The following is a 21,224-nucleotide window of genomic DNA, read 5'->3' on the forward strand; positions in this document are numbered from 1 at the left end:
GTTCTCATCTTTTTGGAAATCTCTTTTGCTTTCATAATAAATTTACAAGGTTATTCTTTTCTTTTTTTAACTTATTTTTTATTATGTTATATCATCACCATACAGTACTTCATTAGTTTTTGATGTAGTGTTCCATGATTCATTGTTTGTGTGTAACACCCAGTGCTCATTGCAATACGCGCCGTTCTTAACACCCATCATCAGGCTAACCCACCCCCCCCACCCCCTCCTCTCAAAGAATAGATAGCATGAATTCTCTTATTCCTCTTCCTCTTTTCAAAAAGAATCATCACCTACTTAATATTCAACAATACTTGGAGTTAGAAAGTTCTGAGTCAACCTGTGGCATAGAATGCCAAGAGATCTTTCAATATCCATTCCATATTTTTTTCTGGGATACTCACATTCCCCTTTACCCAGCTGTGGGTTCATTGAGAAGGAACCAAAGCAGGTCACTGTTTTACTTTGTTCTCTGTTAATGTTCCCTTCCTGCCTTTCTTGCCTTTGGTGGCATTGGGTCATGTAGACTTATTTGCTTTACTTGATCTTGATGCTCTCAAATTGACATCAGTTTTTAAGACTACACTGGGATTTAATTGAATGTCCTAATGAACACACCTGATGACTACCCCTAAGGAGAGAGCAGTAATGTCAGTAGAAGCTCCATAGCTTTGGGCAGGTCCACAATGGCCAACTGTGCCCTTACTCCAGTGGATCTCAATCTTGGCTGTACATTAGTTAGACCCACACTGTTCTTTGTGGTGGCCACATGTGGCTATCCAGCCACAGAAATGTAGCCACTCTAAATTGAGATGGGCTATAAATGTAAAGTTCAGGCTTGACTTCGAAGACTCAATAGGAAAACAAAAGACGTGAAAGATCTCAATCATTGTTCTATTGGTTACATGTTGAAATTATAATATTTGAGACTTACTCTGTTAAATTAAATATATAAGTACTATACCATTTATTATTTATCAACAATAAAACATGATTGTTGACATATTATTAAAATTAATTTCACCTTCTTAAACATGGCTGCTAAAAGAATGTAAAATTATACATGCGGCTGTCATATTTTTATTGGGTTGTGCTCCATTGAAATTTCCCTTTACACTTTTGAAGATCCCAACACCCCACACCCCAGACCAGTTAAATCAGCATCTTGAGAGGTACGACCCAAACCAGGTGATTCCAACACTCTGCCAAGTTTGAGGAGTCCTACCTTAGCCCATTAGGTAGGGATGGTTCAATAACAACTAGTATTATTACAGCATTTAATAATATGTGCCAGGAACCTTCACAGGTATGTTATGTATATTAACTAATTTATTGCTTGCACCAACCTTCTGAAGGATAGAAACTATTGTTAGTATCCTCGCATCAACAGATGAAGAAACTGAGTTCCAAAGGGGTTAAGAAACTTACCCAAGGTCACAAAGCCAGCAAGTGGTAGAACTGAGTTTCTCTCCAGGAAGCTGAGCTCCAGGAACTTGCTCTAAACCTATCTGTTACATATTCTCTTTGAACATCAAGAAGATACTGCTGGAGAAGTATGACTCATTTCAGCCCTCCACTAGAATTGGAAACAAGGATTTAAAAGGCACAACAAAATTATAGGAATCAAATAATCATTTTGGGCATAACCAGCCATTATATAAGGTAGTGGTTCCCAAAGTGTGTTCCCTAGACCAGCAACATCAGCATCATCTACGGAATTATCAGAAATGCATATTTTTGGTCACCACCCAGACTTATTAAATTAGAAACTCTAGGGTCGGAGCTTAGCACTCTGTCTTTTAACAAGCCCTTTGGGTCACAGATCAGCAAACTTTTTCTGTAAAGGGTAAGGTAGTAAATATTTTAAGCTTTGCAGGCCATATATTCATATGGTCTCTGCACACAAAAGTAGCTACAAACAATATAGAAATGAATGGACATGGCTGTGTGCCAATAAAACTTTATTTGCGGACACTGAAATGTAAATTTCATGTAATTTTTCTGTGTTGTTAAATATTATTCTTCTTTTGATTTTTTTGATCCATTTAAAAATGTAAAAACCATTCTTAGCTCACGGCCTCAGAAAAAGAAACGTTAGGGGTATTTGGACCACAGACCATAGGCTCATGCTAAGGCTTGAGAACAACAGCTATGAGGAAAATGAGAATTCAGGGCTCTTAGCCAGAATTACTGAGCACAGGTACTATCTGGCTTTCACTACGGTGAGCACGCACCTAAGGTTCAAGATAAATTCAGATTAGGTTACTCTGGAAAATGTTAACAACTTTGCTTTAAACTATGTTTTGCCAGTGCCAACAAGTCAGATTTGGGACAAAGAAAGGGGACTTAATGTAAAGACTGATGTGAGAGCTGATGGTAGGGGAAAAAAGAGCCCTGTTTGAAAATGCCAGAAATGGATGGTCTCCTCCCCTCCCACAGCTGCCATTTACGGGCTGGGGACAGAAGGCCCTTCTTTCTGGAGGATCATTTGACCTGTCTCATTCTCAGTTGCTTCATCTATAAACGGGAGTGGCCATAATTCTTTTTCGGGTAATAGTGAATACTAAAAAAGAAAACATGCGTCACATGCCTGGAACGTTAGAAAGCCATACACATAGCAATGATATGTCTCTCTGCCTCCTCCCCCACCTGAGGGACCTTGAGGCAGGGGGCGGAGCAGCTTGAGGGACCCGCAGCTGCTGTACGTACCCAGGCTAGGGTCTCCCACAGAAACAAGCCTAGTGAGGATTTTGACTCAAACCAGCTCACCCGAAGCTGGGGGCAGCCAAACTGACACTCTGCCACCCACTCAGGATCCCAGGATTTCATGAGGAGTAAATGAGGAAGTCTCTTCTTGTGTCTTTCTGTTCTATTTTGTTTTCTTATCTTGGTCTTAGGCCAGCCTCTAACATTCTCATTCTATGCTCCTGGCTTGACTTCCTTCCAGAATGAGTGGAAGTGGAAATGTCCACTTCCTTCCTGGAAATGTGACATCTCTCCACAGAGGTGTGGTTTGTCCCCGTGGCCCCAACAAGACTACCCCACCATCATCTGACATAGAAACTTCTTCCAAAATTTGGATTTGTTGACACTAGCTTCCACCACAAACGAGACCCCATAGCTCCGGCTTGGAAATCTGTTGAGTTCACTGAAGTCCCTTTCATTCCCTTCTGATTTATCATGAGGCCAACATACTTTGATATCCATTCTCGACAAATTGGGGTTCACTTTGTTCAGCAACTGTCCTAGAATATCCTGTCTCAGGAAGATGAGGATGAAATTAAAAATACAGCATAAAACTGATTGTAGGACTTAGTGTTGAACATGAAACCGTAGTGTCAATCTGGAAAGTAGGAAGAAGCCCCTGCCGGACACACTCCACCCCAATGGAAAGTGGGGTGGGGGCACTCAAAGGAACAGAGTGGCTCATGTTTTGGCTGTCCAGAATATGGAGTGTAGGGCTATGTAGAAACAAGATTCTCAACTGTAATGAACCTGGAGGTTTGGGCAAAAACCTAGATTAAGACCCTAAAGTAAATAGAATGAACACAGGAATTTCACTCTTGATGGCAAAGACACATCAGCCGTCAGACTTGATTCTGGCCAAACCTCTATGAGTTCAACCCAGGCAAAGAGCCCTGTTTTCACAGCACTAGGTAACAATTGGCTTTCAAAAATGATTTGTTTATTGCTTCATGGATTAACATGTGGATATTAGTTGCACCCAACCTCTTGCCAAAACCAACTGAAATTAAAATAAAGCCTTGAAAGAGTTAAATAAGTACATCTGTGTGTGTGTGCATGTGTGCATTTGTGTGCGCGTGTGCGTGTGTGCATGTGTGCGTGTGTGTGCGTGCAAGCGTGTGTACACTAGGTATATATGATTTTAAAGTAGGACACCCATGGGTCAAGGGCTTCTCCCTGAGACCTTGGCAGCCATGACTGACATGGCTGAAGCACAATGAAAAGCTGGGACGACTTGATGTCATATCAAGAATATTAGAATCCCAGGGATGATGTCATGTCAGAATCCCAGGAAGGTGCAGAAATCAACAGTCTTCACAAGAACTGCTAGTGCACGGTGCACCTGTCTCACTCTGGGTAGGCTCACCACCTTGCAGAAGCAGCAAAATCTGTTAGGAGATACATCCAGTGGATACTGATACACTTCATGGCAATATGTGAGCTACAGAAACAAATTAGCTGCCGACTTAATTTTAACTGCATCTGGAAAGCTTGTAATTAAAATAAATATTACAGTGACACCTTTTACAAGCTGGAGAACCCTTTAGTCAAGGAAATAATTGCTCCCTGGTTTATCTTTTATGTAAATCTGAACGTTCCTACTTTAAGTGTTTGTCCAGAGTGGGGAATGCATTGTAATTAGATGAATTTCAATATACAGCAGAGTAGGTCCCCTGAGAACTGTATATAAAGTCTGACATGATATTTCCCACAAGGCAGATATTATCTCTGACAGCAGCTAAGGGATTCTGCTATAATATGCATTGATTTTACATATACAAATAAGACAAAGGCAGAAGCATAGGGGATGCTCATGTTGGCTACCTGTCCTCCCTCCCCTTTGTTAGCTCAGGTGTCTGTCATCTGTCCTGGTTGATGCTGAACGAGTGCACCTGGCCATCCTCTGAACATCATTTATATTAATTGCAGAAACGTCTCAACCTCACTGCCTATAATGATTCTGAATTCGGTCTGAACCGTTCTATCTAGATGAGCAGTTCAGATCTCATCAGCTAGATTTCTATTGCCCTAGCTCTCTCTGTTTCTATATGCTTTTTTTTCATGGGTCTGTGAAATGGAGGAAATTTGGAAATTGGCTAGATTTGGAAGAATTCCCACAGATGCTTTCTGCAAAATGCCTGTGCCTTGCACTGCTGTAGTAGAAGACAGGGCAAAAACACCTTCCAGGCCAGTGCCGCCTTGAAGAGTTTCCACCATTAATCTACACCGACGGTCCTGACAATCTCTATAAAGCATGCCCACAGCAAGGCACCCCCACCGTGAGCCTCACTTTTCAACTGTTTCACATTCACTGCACACACACTAACGAATGCAAGCCCCAGGAATACGGTCATTGATTTCTGCTCTAAGAGAAGGAGAACCAGCGGCTTTATCTGAGGACTCAATTTTAAAATATGCCTTCTCTGGATTGTCCCTGTCTCTGTCCCACCTGTTTGCTTACCTTTGATTTCTGGGCCATTTTAGGCCACCTCCTTCTGCAAGCTCCTTTGCTTCAGGCTTCCTGCTCTGCTGTCCCTGTAACTTCCTTCTCGATCTCTCCTGATCCCAGCTTCTGGTCCTCTTTCCCCGGATGACAAAGGAGCTTAGATGGGAACTCGTGTGTCTTGGTTCCAACTTCCCTTGGATGAATCAACAGACCCATGGAGGGGGGTGATGGTCCTCAGCCACCTGGGAAATTGCAGTTTCTCCTGCCATTACCAACCCCACTGTCATTGTGTTGCTGTAGGAGCACGCTACCAACCCCAGTATTATTCTCCAAGAATTTTCTGGGGCCTGCCTCATCACACTGCAGGGCTGCCTGGGAAAGCAGGAGGCTTGGCCCAGCCCAGTGGTTCTCAAACTGGCACATACATCATATCATCTGGAGGACTTGTCAACCACAGATTGTTGGACCCACCCCCAATCTTCAATTCAGTACATCTAGAGAGGCTTAAAATTTACATTTCTTACAAGTCCCCAGGTGAGGTTGATGACACTGGTCCAGGGACCACACTTTGAGAACCACTAGCCTAGTTAGGGATAAGCAAAGGGCTGGAAGCTAAACCAGCCCAGAGTTGGACCATCACTGCCACCTGTTTATGTGACTTCAAGCGAATTACTCAATCTCTCTGAAAAGCATCACTTTCTTCATGTGTACAATAAGGAAATTACGAGTGACCGCATGGGAGCGTTAGAAGGATAAGATGGGGTAATACATGCAAAGCCCTTAGAACAAAGTCTGGCACAGAGTAAGCACTCAATGCATGATAAATGGAAGCTACTTCATGCAGCTGATTAAGGATTTCTCAAGCAAGGGCTCTGGGCCCCTGAAGTCATCCATCTCAGAGCGGAAGTCTGCATTTTAACAAGGGCTTCAGGGCCAGCAGAGCTTTCAAGGCTCGGAAGTTGAAGACCTTTCTCCTCAGAGGTAGCAGGAACATGACTCCAGTCCAAGCTGTGTACCCTCTGGTGGCCGACACAGCAGAGTCTCCGTGGACTCCTTGTGCCTCTGCGGACAGACCGCCGTTTGCGTTTCTCCTGGCATTGGACATTTGAAGCATCATCGCCTCAGCCTTCAGCCCTTCTTCTCTTCATGTTTTATTCTTTGTCTGCATCCTTCAAGCAGCTGTGGATGTGCTGGGTAGCCACCACTGCTGCAAACTGATGGAGAGAGTCAACAGAAACAGTGGTTCGTGATGCACTAGCAGAAAACTCTCACTCTTAAACCGCAAAAAATAGAAGTACGAACATTGATCACCCTGGAGAGGGTACCAGCAACAACCAAGCAAAAGAGGACTTTTTCTTGCTACAAAAAAAAAAAAAAAAAAAAGGAACAATATTGCCTATTAAGGAATCCTACACCCTGAGAAATTTCTCTCTATCTATAAACAAATTCAAGCCCATCTGTAAGAGCCAATAATGTGTTTGAACTGTCCTTTGCCATCAGTCACAGTTTCAGTTTAGTCGAACCCAGCATATTTAAACTAATGATGACCTAGGACCAAAGCATTTTTAATTTTCTTTTTTTTTTTTATTATTTATTTGACAGAGAGAGAGATAGCGAGAGCAGGAACACAAGCAGGGGGAGTGGGAGAGGGAGAAGCAGGCCTCCCGCCGAGCAGGGAGCCCGATGCGGGACTCGATCCCAGGACCCTGGGATCATGACCTGAGCCGAAGGCAGACGCTTAATGACTGAGCCACCCAGGCGCCCCAGCATTTTTAATTTTCTAAGACAATACAAGCTCCTTTATGAATTCCCAGCCTGTTGTAGATTTTCAAAAATCTGGCTCAAGAACTCCCACACTTTAATGTAATAATCATTTACGAAGCCAATTAAGAAGGCCAACTCCCAGCTCCCTGGACCACTCCAAAACTCTGATCCCATGGGCTGCTGGTATTTGCATTTTAACAAACATCCTGAGAGCTCCAATGTGCATGGACCCTGGAGAACCCCAATTTGAGAAAGGCCACCCTCTGCAATGTCTATTTCATTATTTCCCACCACACTGCTCTTTCCTGCGTCTGCCCCAGGTTTCTGGAGATCAATTCAATTTCTCCTCTTTCTCCCCAGTACTGTCTTCTTCATATCCATTTCTGGAAATCCAATCAGCCCACCAATTCACGAGTTATATTTTGAGAGTTACATTAAGTATTTATCCACTGAAATTCAGAAATAAGTTGGTAGGGGAAAAAATTTAAATTCTCTTTCCCTTCTCACTGCCAGAAGTTATGTATCTCTTGGAGGGAAACTGAGCAGCAAAGACCAAAAGGTCTTGTAGGAGGAATAAACTAGGAAACAAATCATGTCACCTTCTGGGCCCCAAATCCTCACCAATGACTTAATAATTGGCAATGTCTGGGGAGTACGGTACCTGGGTGGCTCAGTCAGTTAAGCATCCAACTCTTGATTTCGGCTCAGGTCATAATCTCAGCATTGTGGGATTGAGCCCCACATCGGGCTCGGTGCTCAATGAGGAGTTTGCTTGGGATTCTCTCTCTCCCTCTGCCTCTGCCCCTCCCACAATGTGCACTCACTTTCTCTCTCTAACCTAAATAAATAAATAAATCTTCTTAAAAAATAAATAATTGGCACCATTTGGTACAGTAGCCACTAGCCACATGTGGCTATTGGGCACCAGAAATGTGGCCAGTCCAGAGCGAGACGTGTTTTAAGTGTAGAATACACATTAAATTTTGAAGATTTTGTGCAAAAAAAAGTATGAAAAAAAGACTTCCAAATAAATCGTTAATATCTTTATATTGGTTACATATTGAAATTATAATATTTTAAGATGGGGGTTAAAATATATTTATATTCTTAAATTAATTTCACTTTCTTCTTTTTTGTAAAATGTGGCTACTAGAAAATTTTAAATTATGTATGTGGCTCACATTATATTTCTATTAGACAGCGCTGGCCTAAAACTATCCAATATGATAGCCACTAGTCACATGTGGCTATTTAAATTATTTACATTTGAATTAAATTAAAAATTCAGGTCATCAGTCACACTAGCTGTGTTTAGCTAGAGGCTATCATATTTTGATGATGCAGATATGGAACATTTCCATCTTTGCAGAACATCATTAGACATCACTGACCTAGTAGTTTCTATATTGCTCTAATTTTTTTTAACAGTCTATCCTGAATGCAAGTGTGTGAATGTATATTGGAAATTTCACTCTCCAGCCCAAGCTGTAATCCCAAGTACCTTCTCTTTTGCCGAAATCTTGGGTTATGCTGATGTCATGGTTCTGAAGGGCCCTTTGTTGGGGACCCAAATTCAAACAAGCCATCACTCTTGGCCCCTTCTCAGGTCGATCACGTGGAGCCTCCTCTCTTAATCCAAGACTGCTGTGTTAGTTTCCTACTGCTGTTTTAACAAATGACCAAAAATTTAGTAATTTGTAACACAAATTTATTCTCTTGTAGTTTGGGATGTCAGAAGTCTAAAATCAAAGTGTCAGTAGGGCTATGTTCCTTCCGGAGGCTTCAGGGGAGAATCCATTTCCTTGCCTTTTTTCAGCTTCTAGAAGAATTCCTTGGCTTGTAACCACCTTGTGATCTCACCGAACTCACCCAGATAATCCAGGTTAATCTCCCCATCTCAAAATCCTTAGCATAATTCTATCCACAAAGTCCCTTTTGCCTCGAAGGTAACATACTCACAGGCTCTGGGCATGAGGACATGGACATCTTGAAGGGTGGGCATTAGTAGCCTGCACAACTCCTGAATGGAAAACCAACCCACCTTGTCTGACCTCTGTGTACCCCATAAAAAGACCAACTAATTGTGCATAATCCAAGGAAAACCCAAACTCTATGTTTTCAATGAAAATGCCCTCACAGAAGTCAAACTGCTTGGAGAACTTCACAGATGATGCAGTCACTCATTTACCTGAAGAGAGATACAAGTTTTTCTGTTAAGGGATCATATCATTGCTCAGAAAAGGTTTACCTTGTTGGGCTATTACTGTCACCCTGTCTGAGACCCCATAAAGTTCCCACCTGCCATAGACCCTACTCACAAGAGAAGCTATTTAGCTAGAAGTCAATTCTATGACCCATGCGTTGGAATCATTCCAGCAGAGAAAGAGGGTGAGATAGCAATGAGGCCTTCATAAGACTTTATTACTAAGAGAAAGCCAATATGTGATTAGGAAAAAAAAGAATAGGGATGGCAAGTGTGTCTCTGAATCACCAGAGAGGTGTAAGTAGTGGGGCCATGAACAAGGAAGCCCTGGGAAGGTTCTGACTTCATAGTTTTATAAATGATCCATTGCAAGGACACAGTGAATGCTTTCAAGTTGTAAATAACATTAAGTTTCTCTAGTAGTAAAAGGCCAAAACAAAGATCTCATAAGTCCATTTGAATGAACAGTGAAAGATATCGAAGTAGTACAGACAAAGCTAAGATGTAGTAATCCAAACTCTAATCCGATACTTATGAGCTCCAAAGTACAGTTGTAATTTTGAAAAGGACCACAGCTAGGATGCCCAGAACTGACCAAAGGGGCCAAACAACATACTGGACATCTCAAGATAGGTTTAGAAACAAAATTGAATGTGTTCTAATGACTGAGCTCCCAGTAGCAACAGGAAAAATTCTCCCAATAAAAGGGTCATCTGATATGCCCAGGAATCCCAAAGCTTCAAATCAGTTTATAGACTACACCTCATTTATTACAGGTTACACCGCACTGGCCCGCAGTGGCCCACTGCTCAGGGACAGTAAGAGTCCATGAACTGAATGAAGAACCTAGAAACCGAGAGGCCAGCCAGGCACCTCTCCCCCTCCTTCTCTGCTCCCTCTTTCCCAAGCTTGCCAGCTCCCTCACAGCCACCCACCCACCCAGTGTGGTCTTCAACAACTTGTCCCTCTCTCTCAACTCCTGTCTTTTCCAAAATGTGAGGCTCTGAGCCTTCTCAAGGACAATCCAGGACATTCATTCTTCTTCCCGCTCTTTGGTGCAGAAGTCAGAGAGTAGCTTCGAGGGTGCTCAGATTTAGCTTCTAGGCTGGGTGGCTCCATCATCACAGTCAGGCCCAAATATATCGGCAGCCAGCTTTCCAAGACCATCCCTAGCTCATATGGGGCCTTGGTACAAATTAGGAAAAAGTTCACCTTCTGCCAGGAAGTGTTGGTAGTTTGGGATTCCCCCGCAAAGCCAGAGACAAGGACTTGGGGGTGGGGAGTTATTAGGAAGCAATGGCAGAAAGCAGGCATGAGCGAGGAGCTCCAGGGACTCAGGGCAGGAGGAAAAGCCAGGAAGGGATAAATGGGCAACTGATTACCAGGATGGGAACTAGGGCTCTGCCCCACTGGGATCCTTGGGGAACCACAGTGTGCATGTCAGAATTGTCCCTCTGAAGGTTGTGGAATGTATCCCCAGATTCCAGTCTTCCTGGGTTGAGGGCTTGCAGAGGATAACGTCCCTGCGGTTGTCCTATGCGGGCCACTGTACAGCGGGAAAATATGGAGAGGTGGCAGGCTCTTGACCTGGGACAATATCCGAGGCACCATGATGATACCAAGGCTTCCCTGATCTCAAAACTGGCTAGGGGATGTGGCCAGGACAGCAGAAGGATCTGCGGGTGGGACCCAGCCCAGCCCCAGGCTGCAGAGCCTGGCCCCTTGGGCAGGAGCTGGATTTGTGCCCCCACCCACCCCCTCGGCCCGCAGCCTGGGCAACTGCACGCAGACACTCAGATCACTTCTGAGGTGGCACAGGCGTGCTTCCCACACTGCAGTCCGGTGGCCGGCCCTCAGGAGAGCCATAACGAAGTCCCAGGCTCTGGAGAATAAAAGGCGAAATGGCCCAGGGGATAGAGAGCTGACAAAGGCGGACACACCAAAAAATAATAATAATAATAATAAATAATAAGTAATAAAGATTGGCCTGGACCAAGCCTGGAGCCACCTGCCCACACCGCCTGGAATCCGTCCTTTGACACCCAGAAGAAACCTTAAGGCTTTCAGGCCCACAGGGAGTCTGTCTACAGCCAAATTCACCCCGGAGGCAGGGGACACTCCTCAGACTCCCCACGCAGGCAAGCTCATTATGAATTTAAACGAGCGCCCTAAGCAGCAACTAGCTCAGCGCCCTGTGGGGCCAGGAAGCATTTTCTACACCCTGCAGGGTCAGAGACTGAAAAAAAGCAGAGCTAAAATCAGGGAGGAGATGAGGAGCCGTGCCCAGGCCTTAGCCATCTGCCAGACTTGGGTGTCTTAAAGGAAATGCCCGGAGGCAGGGAGAGGAGTGAAGATTATATTTAGAGCTCACTAAGATGAAGTAATGTGCTCGCTCCCTCTCACTCCAGAGACGAGGCTCTTGGTCTGCTTGGAACACTCTCCCTACTCCATCTTCACTGTGGGACCACTGCCCACAGGAGCCCTTGTCAGGGGGCCTCCCCAGCTCCCGAGGCGCCCCCACTCCCTGGAAGGCAGGCCGAACCCTGTGTCCTCCTAGTTCAGCACAGCTTCCCCAAAGATCCCCCTCAACTGGGCCTGGCAGGTAGGAAAAAGACTCAAAGCTCGAGTAAATAAATAAATGATGATTTTTAAAATCTTTGTTCTGAATATACTAATTGGCCTATTTATGATAAATTGTAACTCTTAAGTATTTTTACACTGTCAAGCACCCTCAGGGTGCTTAAATATTGATGGCATTTTTGTAATAAATTTGGAAGACTGGAGGCAATTGCAGTAAGATACTAGGAAGGGCTAGGAAATGGGGAGAATGCCTGGGACAGAACCCACGCATTCGGGGAGCGCTTCCAGGCGGGCATCCGTGCTGCTCCCGGAGGATAAAAGGCTGTAGAGCAGAAGGCAGCCCAGAGCCTCACGTCCATCGAATCCAAAACCCTTTGGGACCTTTTATTCCCACAATTTAAAAATCAATTCCCTTTCTGAAAAAGACACTATGTGCCAACCACACGAAGATCTGGGTCAGAAACAAAGCCGCTTCGCAGAAGTGACTTCATGTGTTCAGAACCGGGGAGGTGGATTTCTTTAATCCACAGCACACCAAAAACTGATAAAGATTTCAAATGGAGGAAAGGAAGGAGTGGGTACAGATATACTGGGGCTCTTTTTATAGTTCCTGGAGTGTGAGAATGTTAATTAAAGGAATCTCAGAATTGGGGAGGATCTAAGAATGGAAGGGGCGAGAATTTAATTTTAGGTGTTGTTTCATTAGGTTAAAAAAAAAAAAAAAAAAAAGACAGTTCCATGAGCTACCTGCAGCCATTCTCAGGAACTTCACAGACCCCCCAAAAAGCTCCAAATGAAACTGTAAAGTGTGAGAGACAGATTTAATGAAAACCTCTCAGCCCAGTAAAGAACCTCTTCATTTGAAAGACAAATTCGTAAATCTTGGAGCATAAAATCAGCATAATAGAATGTTAGATATCATTCTAATGTGATTCTTCAAAGAGCTGTCCGCATCCATTTTTTAAACAAAAGGCACCAACGGGATTCACTAGCTGTTGCCTCTGCCAAAAGGTTCCAAAACCTAGGCCTGATGCGTTCCTTGACATCCAAGTGAGTCTTCAGGGTGTTACCCTTCTTTCCATCCAGTAGATAATAATACAACTAATAACTACCGACCCTGGCCTTACTGAGGACCCCACTTTTCTCAGCAAGTTTACATACAATTCTCTGGTCCCCCCAATGCCCTGCAGGAAAGACATTTCCATTTCCATCTTGCAAGTGCAGAAATTGATTTGTGGGATGGACACTGAGCTGGCAAATAGGAGAGCTGGGTCCTAAAGTCAGTTCTGTCTACTTCCAAGGTCAAGCGCTTTGCACTACGCCACCTTAGAACAATCAGTAGATGCATAAAGCAGGGGTAAAATGTGTCCAAGGGAACCCACCCAGACCAGACATGCACAGGCACACTCACTCCCCATTCTTGGGCTCCGCTCCTGCGTCCTGCGTCCCATAGTTTGATGGCCTGCGTGAGTGATCTTGACTGGTTCATGCCCATAGCATTCACAGTCCATGAGCTGTGAGCGGCAGAAATCCATTCCTGCCAACAAAAGCAAAGGGATTTTCTGAAAGGCTATCTAGGAGTCAAAGAAGCAGTGCAAAGGCTACACCACTAGGCAGAAAGCAAACAACCCTAGATACTGGTGAGTTGAAATAAAACAAACCATCTCTTGCCAGGATAGATTGGCCCTGCGTCTCTTCTTTGTCTTCCTGCTCAGATTGTTCTGGCTTTGGTCAGAGACTATCCACTGGCGAAGAGAGAATTTCCTAAAAAGGAATGGTGTACTGGTAGCTGGGCCCCTGCCTTGCACAACTCCAGGGGGCACCACTCCCGTAGATTATAACGTGAGTGGTATGCCCTCGGGTTGTACAGCATGCCAGCCCGACAACTGAATCCCAGGCAGCCCCCTCTGAACTCCCTGCACTTGTTAGAATCACCGCCCACATACACCGCTCACTTCTGGCACAGTTAACTTTCTGTACAGCTCGTCATTGTATCTTTCCCAGTTGCACAGGAAGATCCTTAAGGATAAGATCCAGAACTTCAACATCTCTATTTCTAAAACCACATCAAGCAGAGAAGTAGCTTCCGATTAAACTCTTGCTTATAGCCACAACCAAATATGTATTTCCTTTAAAAACATAAATGGATCAGTTCATTTAGTGCAGTGAAATAGGAATGTTGTCCCTCTGGTACCCACCATGTTTGCACATTATCCTCGCCAGGTACAAGAAATTGACCATGGCAAGGAAGGCTAGATAAGTTGGGGGCATGAGCATTTAACAGAAGCCAAAGGCTATGCTAAGAATGGGTGTTCTGGTAGAAGGTCAGGTTCAGATTGCCTGGAGAGGCCTTTTTCAAAAAGGATTACCCTCACTCCCCTAATATTATTCCGTGTAGGCAGCTGCTCACGCACCAGCCACTGCCCCTGGCCCCAAAGCCCCTTTTCAAGGAGAGAGTTTGGTCGGTCTCCAAGTATTTCCTGAGCAGTGGTTAGGCACCAGGGGCTATGTGAGGCAGGAAGTCACTGTGCTATTAAGAGAGCTCAATACCTGATGCCATCAATAAACCAATAACCATTTATTCAACTCCACCATCCTCCACCATCCCTCCACCCTCGTCACCAGATTGGCTGCTCTGATGGCTCATTCCCTAACCCAGTCTCTTGTGTCAGCATAGCCCAGGCCCAGAGCTTTCCAGCAGGGAGAGGGTCACAATAGCAGGAGCAAGAATGAAGTGGGCTGGCAAACCCACGTCGTCCTGGCTCTAGATCTGCTCATTCAACAACCTCTCTAACAACCCTATATTGCACCCTGCTGTGTGTTCGACTTTGCAATGTACCGGGAGCTATGCAAACAAGAAGGCACAGGCTACTGAAGGAAGCAGCCTGTAAACAGGTGATTACAATTCTGGGTGGCCAGTGATTCAAATGGTTCACATAATATTCTCATCTACCGTTGTATCTAGCACCTGGCATAGCGCCTGGCCTGCATTGGGTGGATGCCCCGTAGTGCAGACTGATGAGTGAATGTATTAATGACAAACATTGACTGCTCGCCATGGGCCAGGTGCTGTGCAAAGAGTTTTACTTGCATTAACTCATGTGATGCTCATGACAACTCTGTGAGGTGAATATTATTATAACCCCCGCCTCATTTCCTGATGAGGAAACTGAGGCACAGTAAGATTAGGTGACTTGCCCAACTAATAAGAAGAGGAGCCAAAATTCAAGCTCAGCACAGACAATCTGACCCCAGAGTCTGTGCTCTTAGGCACTGTGCTTACGTGTTAAGTGCATGGGGTTGGAGAGTCCCACAGATGGCAGTCACCATACAAGGAGCTGGGCATGGTTTCAATATTCAGTATTGACATGAATGGCCCACCCACTACCATAACGTCCCAGCAGCTTGACCTCCACGAACATTTTCCATCATTCCACCTCAACCACTGACTCCCACATCAACTCTGTGTGTTGTCATCCCCAGTAAATGCACCACTTCTGAAATCTCAGTGCCAAGCCTTCTGCTCCCTGGCTTCACCATGTCCTTCCAGCACATGCATTCTAGGACCTTGATGGCAATGATGGAAACCCCATTCAACTGACTCTACCACTGTTTCTACTAGCAACCCACCCTGCCTTCATTTACTTCCTTACCCTTCTTAGAGTCCATGATCTATTATTAGAAGTCTATTCCCAATAGCCTGCACTTTTTCTCCTTATCATTCTTGCCCAGTAAAACTACCCAACCATCTACCCTCTCCCATTCTTATATCAGAGCTACTGAACATTGCCTCATTCCCCTCCCCAGGGCTTAGCTCAAATATCATCTCCTTAGAGATGCCTTCCCTGGCCAGCCATCCAACAAAACATGGTGTCTCCTAGTTTGTTATTTTAGCAAATTATTTATTGAGTGCTTTCCAGACATTGTTATTAGCGCTTTACATTGATTAATTATTTGAATCCTCAAAGCTCGAGGAAGTGGAATTCATACAACCATGAATTATTGTCATTATTATACCCATTCTAAAAAAGGAAACTGAGCCCAAAGGGGTAATGACTATCCAAAATCAAACAGATATCATAGGCAGTCTCAGGATTGAACCCCACACAGCCCAACTCCAGCCTGGTCTCTTAACCATCACACCATCTGCCTCTCACACAGCCAGCATGTCTTCTTCTAGCACTTTCTACAATCCAGGTTTAGTGATTTACATGCTGTCAGTGTCCTCCGTAGAATATGAGCAACTGTGTGGACAGAGACCTTCTTTTCCATCACTGGATCCCTAGTGCACGGCGAGCACAGATAATATGAGCAAATCATTTTTGTTTAATATGATTGAGTAACATTATGTCTGTTTTGTATATGTTTCAGAGCAGATTTATTATGCCGGCCCCATCAATAATCCTGGATTTGAAATTCCCCAGGTAAGATCTTGGTTTTCTGTTTCGCTCTGTTAGTTAATTATTGTATTGAGCAGTTTCTTAGAGGAGGAGGAGGGAATTAAGTTTAAACATATTCCATTGGCCATCACTAAGAAAACCCTTCTACAAAAAAGCTGTTACCTCATGGTGGGCACTTACAAATGCTTAAACACTGATTTTGCCATTTTGGTATTTAACATTTTATGTTCCGATTGACCCTCTGGGATCCTCTGGGCAGACAGCTCCCGCGGAGAGGGATGCCCGCGTCCCATCCTGCAGGATTGCCTGTGTCCTCGGGGACTGCATGGGCTAAAGTTGCTGGGGTGTGGGCTGTCAGTGAGGCTGGCTGTTCGGAGGAAAAAAAACACACATACAACCATGAGGGCTTATAAGCTCCCAGGTTCCGGGCTTGCACTATTACTCATGGCTGCCACCAGGTGAATAAAATGCCCCCACCTGAGCATTCACTGGCAATACTCACAGCTAAGAGTCAAGTTTTCCACTAACTCCTTTTTATGCAAAATAATGTGACCTTATTAAATGGCTGAATTCAAGCATCTCTGACATAAGCAATACATTTTCAATATGCTACTCTTGAGACAATCTTATGTGACATCATAAAAGGAATCACAAAGATGTAATAACTATGTTTTTTGTTTCAACCTCATCCTCTCAGTTTTCAAAAAAACCTGTGTATGACTCTGGGGAAGGGTCTCCTTCTGCATAACGAATTTGTTTAACTTTGTTTCATTTCTCGTGTGTGTTTCCGTTCTGTCCCAGGCTTTGGGTTCTGAAGGTGCAAGCCCTCATGTCTCAAGAACATTCTCTAGTGTTGCCTTTGCAGATGGGAAGTTTCCAGCTTCACCTTCCCCCTCCAGGGTTCTCCAGAGTCTTCTCTGCAGACCTTTCAGTAAAATATTAGAGTCTTGCAAACTCCCTTCACTTCTAGAATGTGGGACCAAAATTCTCCCAGCTAGTTTTTTCTTGAAATCTTTGCCATTTGAGCTCTTTTTCCTTCTCTATTTTCCTTCTGAATCCCTCCATCCCCCCTCCCACTGGAGATTGACTTAAAATTTGCAAACAATTGATTTTCATCTTGCATTATTGGCTTTTTTTTTTTTTTAAGACAGTGTTCTTTAGGAATTGCTGTGAAATAGAAAGGAAAAGAACTTCTTAAAGGCACAGAATCCCTTTGAAAGGAAAATCTGGCAGAGATGTAAAAAAAAGCTTTATTGCATTCCGCTAGGATGCCTGGGTGAGTGCAGGACCCGTGTTCTTCAACCAGTGACAGTGCTCAGCCATGTTGTCCAACATGAGGACCAAGCCAGGCTCCGGGGTCCCTGCCATGGGCATGGTTGTTTAGGCATCCATTGGTCCTCTTCCCCTTCTGAGGTTTGGGCCTAAGAAGCAGAAACCTGGCCAGCCCTGACTGCATCCAGCCTGCTGACACCTGGCCAAAATTGACAGGGGGCATGACCCAAGTGGGACACATGCAACCTGTCACCTACGCAACAGAGACAGCTGCCCGCCTTAATCTCAACATGGGCTCCCACGCTGGTTGAGGGCCAGCTGCGGCCAGCCCGGCTTCCTTGGCTGACAGCCAGCCAGCAAGGCGCAGAGACTTTGCTTCCTAATATGGGACAGAGACAGTGTGAGCCTTCTGGTTTTAAAAGACCTGCCCTGGATCCCCTCCTCCCACCAAATCCCCCAGAGATGGGCTCTGTGCTAATTCCATCCCTGCTTGGCTGGAAGCTTTTCCACTCAGCACTCAATCTTCAGTGTCTTGGTGTTACTTTCTTTTTAACACAGCCAGTCCCTTGGCCCTGACTGAAGTCCTGCCCAGAGCCCTGCAAATCCATGACTTGTTTTCTGAATTAGAGTTTAGAGATCCTTTGGGCTTCCAAAATGTGTGGAGCCTAATCTTCGTAAGTGCCAAGGATACGACTGTAAATTCCTGACCCACAAATTCAGGGCTCTCCTCAACAGCAGAGAGGCTGCCGCTCTCTGACCCTTGTCCCTACTCTGCCCCTCTTGTCCTCTTAGCGTGTCCCTCCACCTCCCTGCTGATGAGCACAGTTGCCCAAATTCTCTTGCCTCCTAAACCAGAGTATGCGTATCTCGTATGTATGTATGCATGTGTGGAATGTAAGTATGGAATTCATAATCTAGAAACCTTCCTGCAAATACTACATCTTTTCTTAGGCTTATAAGGCAATAACGAAAAATTCATTTGGTTTTCAATAATTTTGGGCGGTGTGTACCTGAAGGCACATGGACACTAAACGTAAAGAAGGTGATGGTGAGGGGGCCACGAACAGATGCACATTTGAACTGCTCTCTACTCATAATGAATTCTCTAACTTTCACACTGCTTCACTTAAATTCCTATACTGCTTCTGAAATCGCAGCTGCTCATATTTGGGCAGCCAGCCTCATGGGAGTCTGTGCTGTCACAGATCCTCAAGCTGAGTGGCACCCTACGGGACACTCTGAGCAACCCTCTCACCTCAGCCACCATTCAAGAGTACAGCCTGGCTCTGCCGAATGCAGTTTTCATTGTTGGGGAACCCGCTCGCTCCTGGACCTCTGCTAATTGCTAGAAAGTTATTCTTCTCTAACAAAAACTGCCTCTCATGCAACCTCCATCCAGTGGTCTGATTTATTCCTTCCCTCCGGCTTATACAGATTAAACCCCTTTTCTTCTCTGGGTGACAGGCACTTGAAAGATGTGCCAGGAATCTCTTGAGATCCTTCCCTCCTGGGCCCTTTGCCCTGCTTACCACTACCTCCCACGGCCCAGAGCATCTCTCTCCAGGCTGGTGAGCCTACAGACATGTCACCACCACGTGGCTTCCGGGGGCTGGGGCGGGGCTTTGGCACGGAACCGACACATGGGTTTTTCTGCAAGTTCACATTCAGCCCAACCACTAAGCACAGACAAAGAGAATCCTCTGTGGAGTGTCATTGCCAGAAAGGAACCCTAAAAGGTGGCAATACTTTTTCTCATAGAGCATTCTGGTTTTGTGCAGTTGAATTTTGATCCCCCAGAGGTCTTCTCTGTTTCAGCAAATGACACTTCATCCTTCCAGTTGCTCAGGCCAAGATCTTTGGCATCACCCTCAGCCCCTCTCTTTCTCTGCCACCCACATGAGTTTCCTCGGTAAATCATTATTGGCTCTTCTTTCAAAATCTATCCAGAATCCAGTCTGGATTCCTCTCCTCATCTCTGCCTGTCTGCTCCAGCCAGGGTGGTCTCCCACCTGGTCTTAAGTGCTTCCACTCTCTGCCCATACCGGCTCTGTGGGTGGCCGGAAGGATCCTATTATGATATGCATGTGATCAGGCCACTCCTCTCATGACCTGTGTCCCTGTCAGGGTGGAAGCCAGTGTCCTCACCATGGCCCGCGAGGCCATCCCTGACTCATGTCCTCTCCCTCCTCCTGTGGTTCTCTCTCCCTGCAGCCCCGTGGGCGTCCTCCCTGTTCCTCACACACAGGGTGCCAGCCCTCAGAGCAGCGGGGGTGCTCCCCATCTTCTTCAGGTCTTTGCCCAAAAGTCACCTTTGCAGCGGGACCTGCCTGGACCACCCTGCTTAAAACTGCCCACCAGCACTAGCCCAGCCCCACCCTGCCTGGCCCAGCACTTCCCCGCCCACCCCCCCACCCCCACTTCCCTGCCTGCGTTCTGTCTCGGGCACCAGCATGAGCACAGCACCCATAGTGAAGGATCGGGTACATTGTCTGTCTGTCCCGGGGAGCCCCGTAAGCGCCACAAAGTGAGTTTGGTTTGCCTGGTTCTACTTTATCCCCAGGGTCTAAAACAGTGCCGGCACCTAGGAGGGGCTTGATGACTACCAGTGGAATGATGGATTGCTTTGTGGGTCACACATCTCATGCTTTCCCTGCGTCCTTTCCAGGGAGAATACCAGGTTTTGCTGGAACTGTATAATGAACACCGTGCCACCGTGGCCTGTGCCAATGCCACTGTCATTTGCTCCTGAGCAGCTGAAACTTGGAGCACACTGTGTCTGCTGGGAACCACAAGCTGCTCAAGCTGACCCTGCTCTGTAAGCAAAACCAGCCGACGATGGAGAGGCTCAGCAGAGGGGCAGGCGCAGGTTTTAGCCCCAGGACCAGACGTCCTCAGACTCCACGCATGTATGTGCTGCTGAGTCACCTCCTGGTAGTCTCGACGCCATCCTGTGGGCCCGTCCTCCTCCACATGGCCAGACTCACCTGCAGAAACAGCTCCGCAGGAGCACTTCCCCTGTTACCCAGAATAAAGAAAGCTGGCCCACTGTTGTTCCTCATGGTTTGTTCAAAGGCTCTTAGTGCAAGACCGTAGTTACAGTGTAATTTCCTCCAGACAAAGCGCCAGGTGCTGGCGAAGCGTAAGTAGTTCCAAGAGTTTGAGGAGGTTGACCGACTGGCTGGAATTAGAGAGCTGGCAAAATGTGCCCCTTGTCCTCCCCCTCCTCCTGAGCAAGCTCCAGGCCCTTTGGCCACAAGGACAGAGGAGCCGATAAAACCTTAGAAAGAACGACATCCAAATCCCGCCTGGCCAAACCTCATTATATCATCATCCCCCAAGCATGGCTGTCCTTGGCCTCAGCACGTCATGGCTCTCATTAATGCATTCATTAATTCTTGATGTGTACCTGCTGAACACTGAAGTCCTGGGCCCTGTGTTCAGCACTGAGGCTACTCCAGGGAGCAAAACAGACGGTGTGGAGCTTGCGGTCCCCTGAAATATTAAAAAGCCATGTCGATCAGTGGGCGTGTTCATTTGCATTCAGAAACACCTCCAAGGGCCTCCGTAAACGCGCAGGTTGCTATCCGCTCTCAGAGCCATTCTGGCCACCCCGTCTTTTTCTGTCCCAGGACGTGCAGAATCACACGGTGGGTTCCACAGCTCTGACACCCTCCCGTGCCCCCCTCCCCACCCTGATCCTCCCAGTGTCCCTGGGCCCAACGTCTGGCCCTCTTGCTCCTGCCCGGGGGACTGGCATCAGGTGACTGGGTTGACTTTATCATTTGCAGGTCTTTGAGATCCATAAAATACCACT

General features: G+C 45.8%; 1 protein-coding gene across 1 annotated transcript in view; it reads left to right on the forward strand.

The window, feature by feature from the left end:
* Positions 1–20,462, forward strand: part of LY86 (lymphocyte antigen 86) — a 57,739-nt gene extending 37,277 nt beyond the window's left edge. The window contains exons 4-5 of the mRNA XM_032424962.1: positions 16,110–16,162; positions 20,076–20,462. Coding sequence (XP_032280853.1) covers positions 16,110–16,162; positions 20,076–20,159 — 137 coding nt within the window. The 3' untranslated portion in view covers positions 20,160–20,462. The remainder of the gene's footprint in view (positions 1–16,109; positions 16,163–20,075) is intronic.
* The last annotated feature ends 762 nt before the right edge of the window (positions 20,463–21,224 follow it).

Source organism: Phoca vitulina, unplaced genomic scaffold (genome assembly GCF_004348235.1).
Source record: "Phoca vitulina isolate PV1807 unplaced genomic scaffold, GSC_HSeal_1.0 scaffold31, whole genome shotgun sequence".
Classification (NCBI taxonomy): Eukaryota; Metazoa; Chordata; class Mammalia; order Carnivora; family Phocidae; genus Phoca; species Phoca vitulina.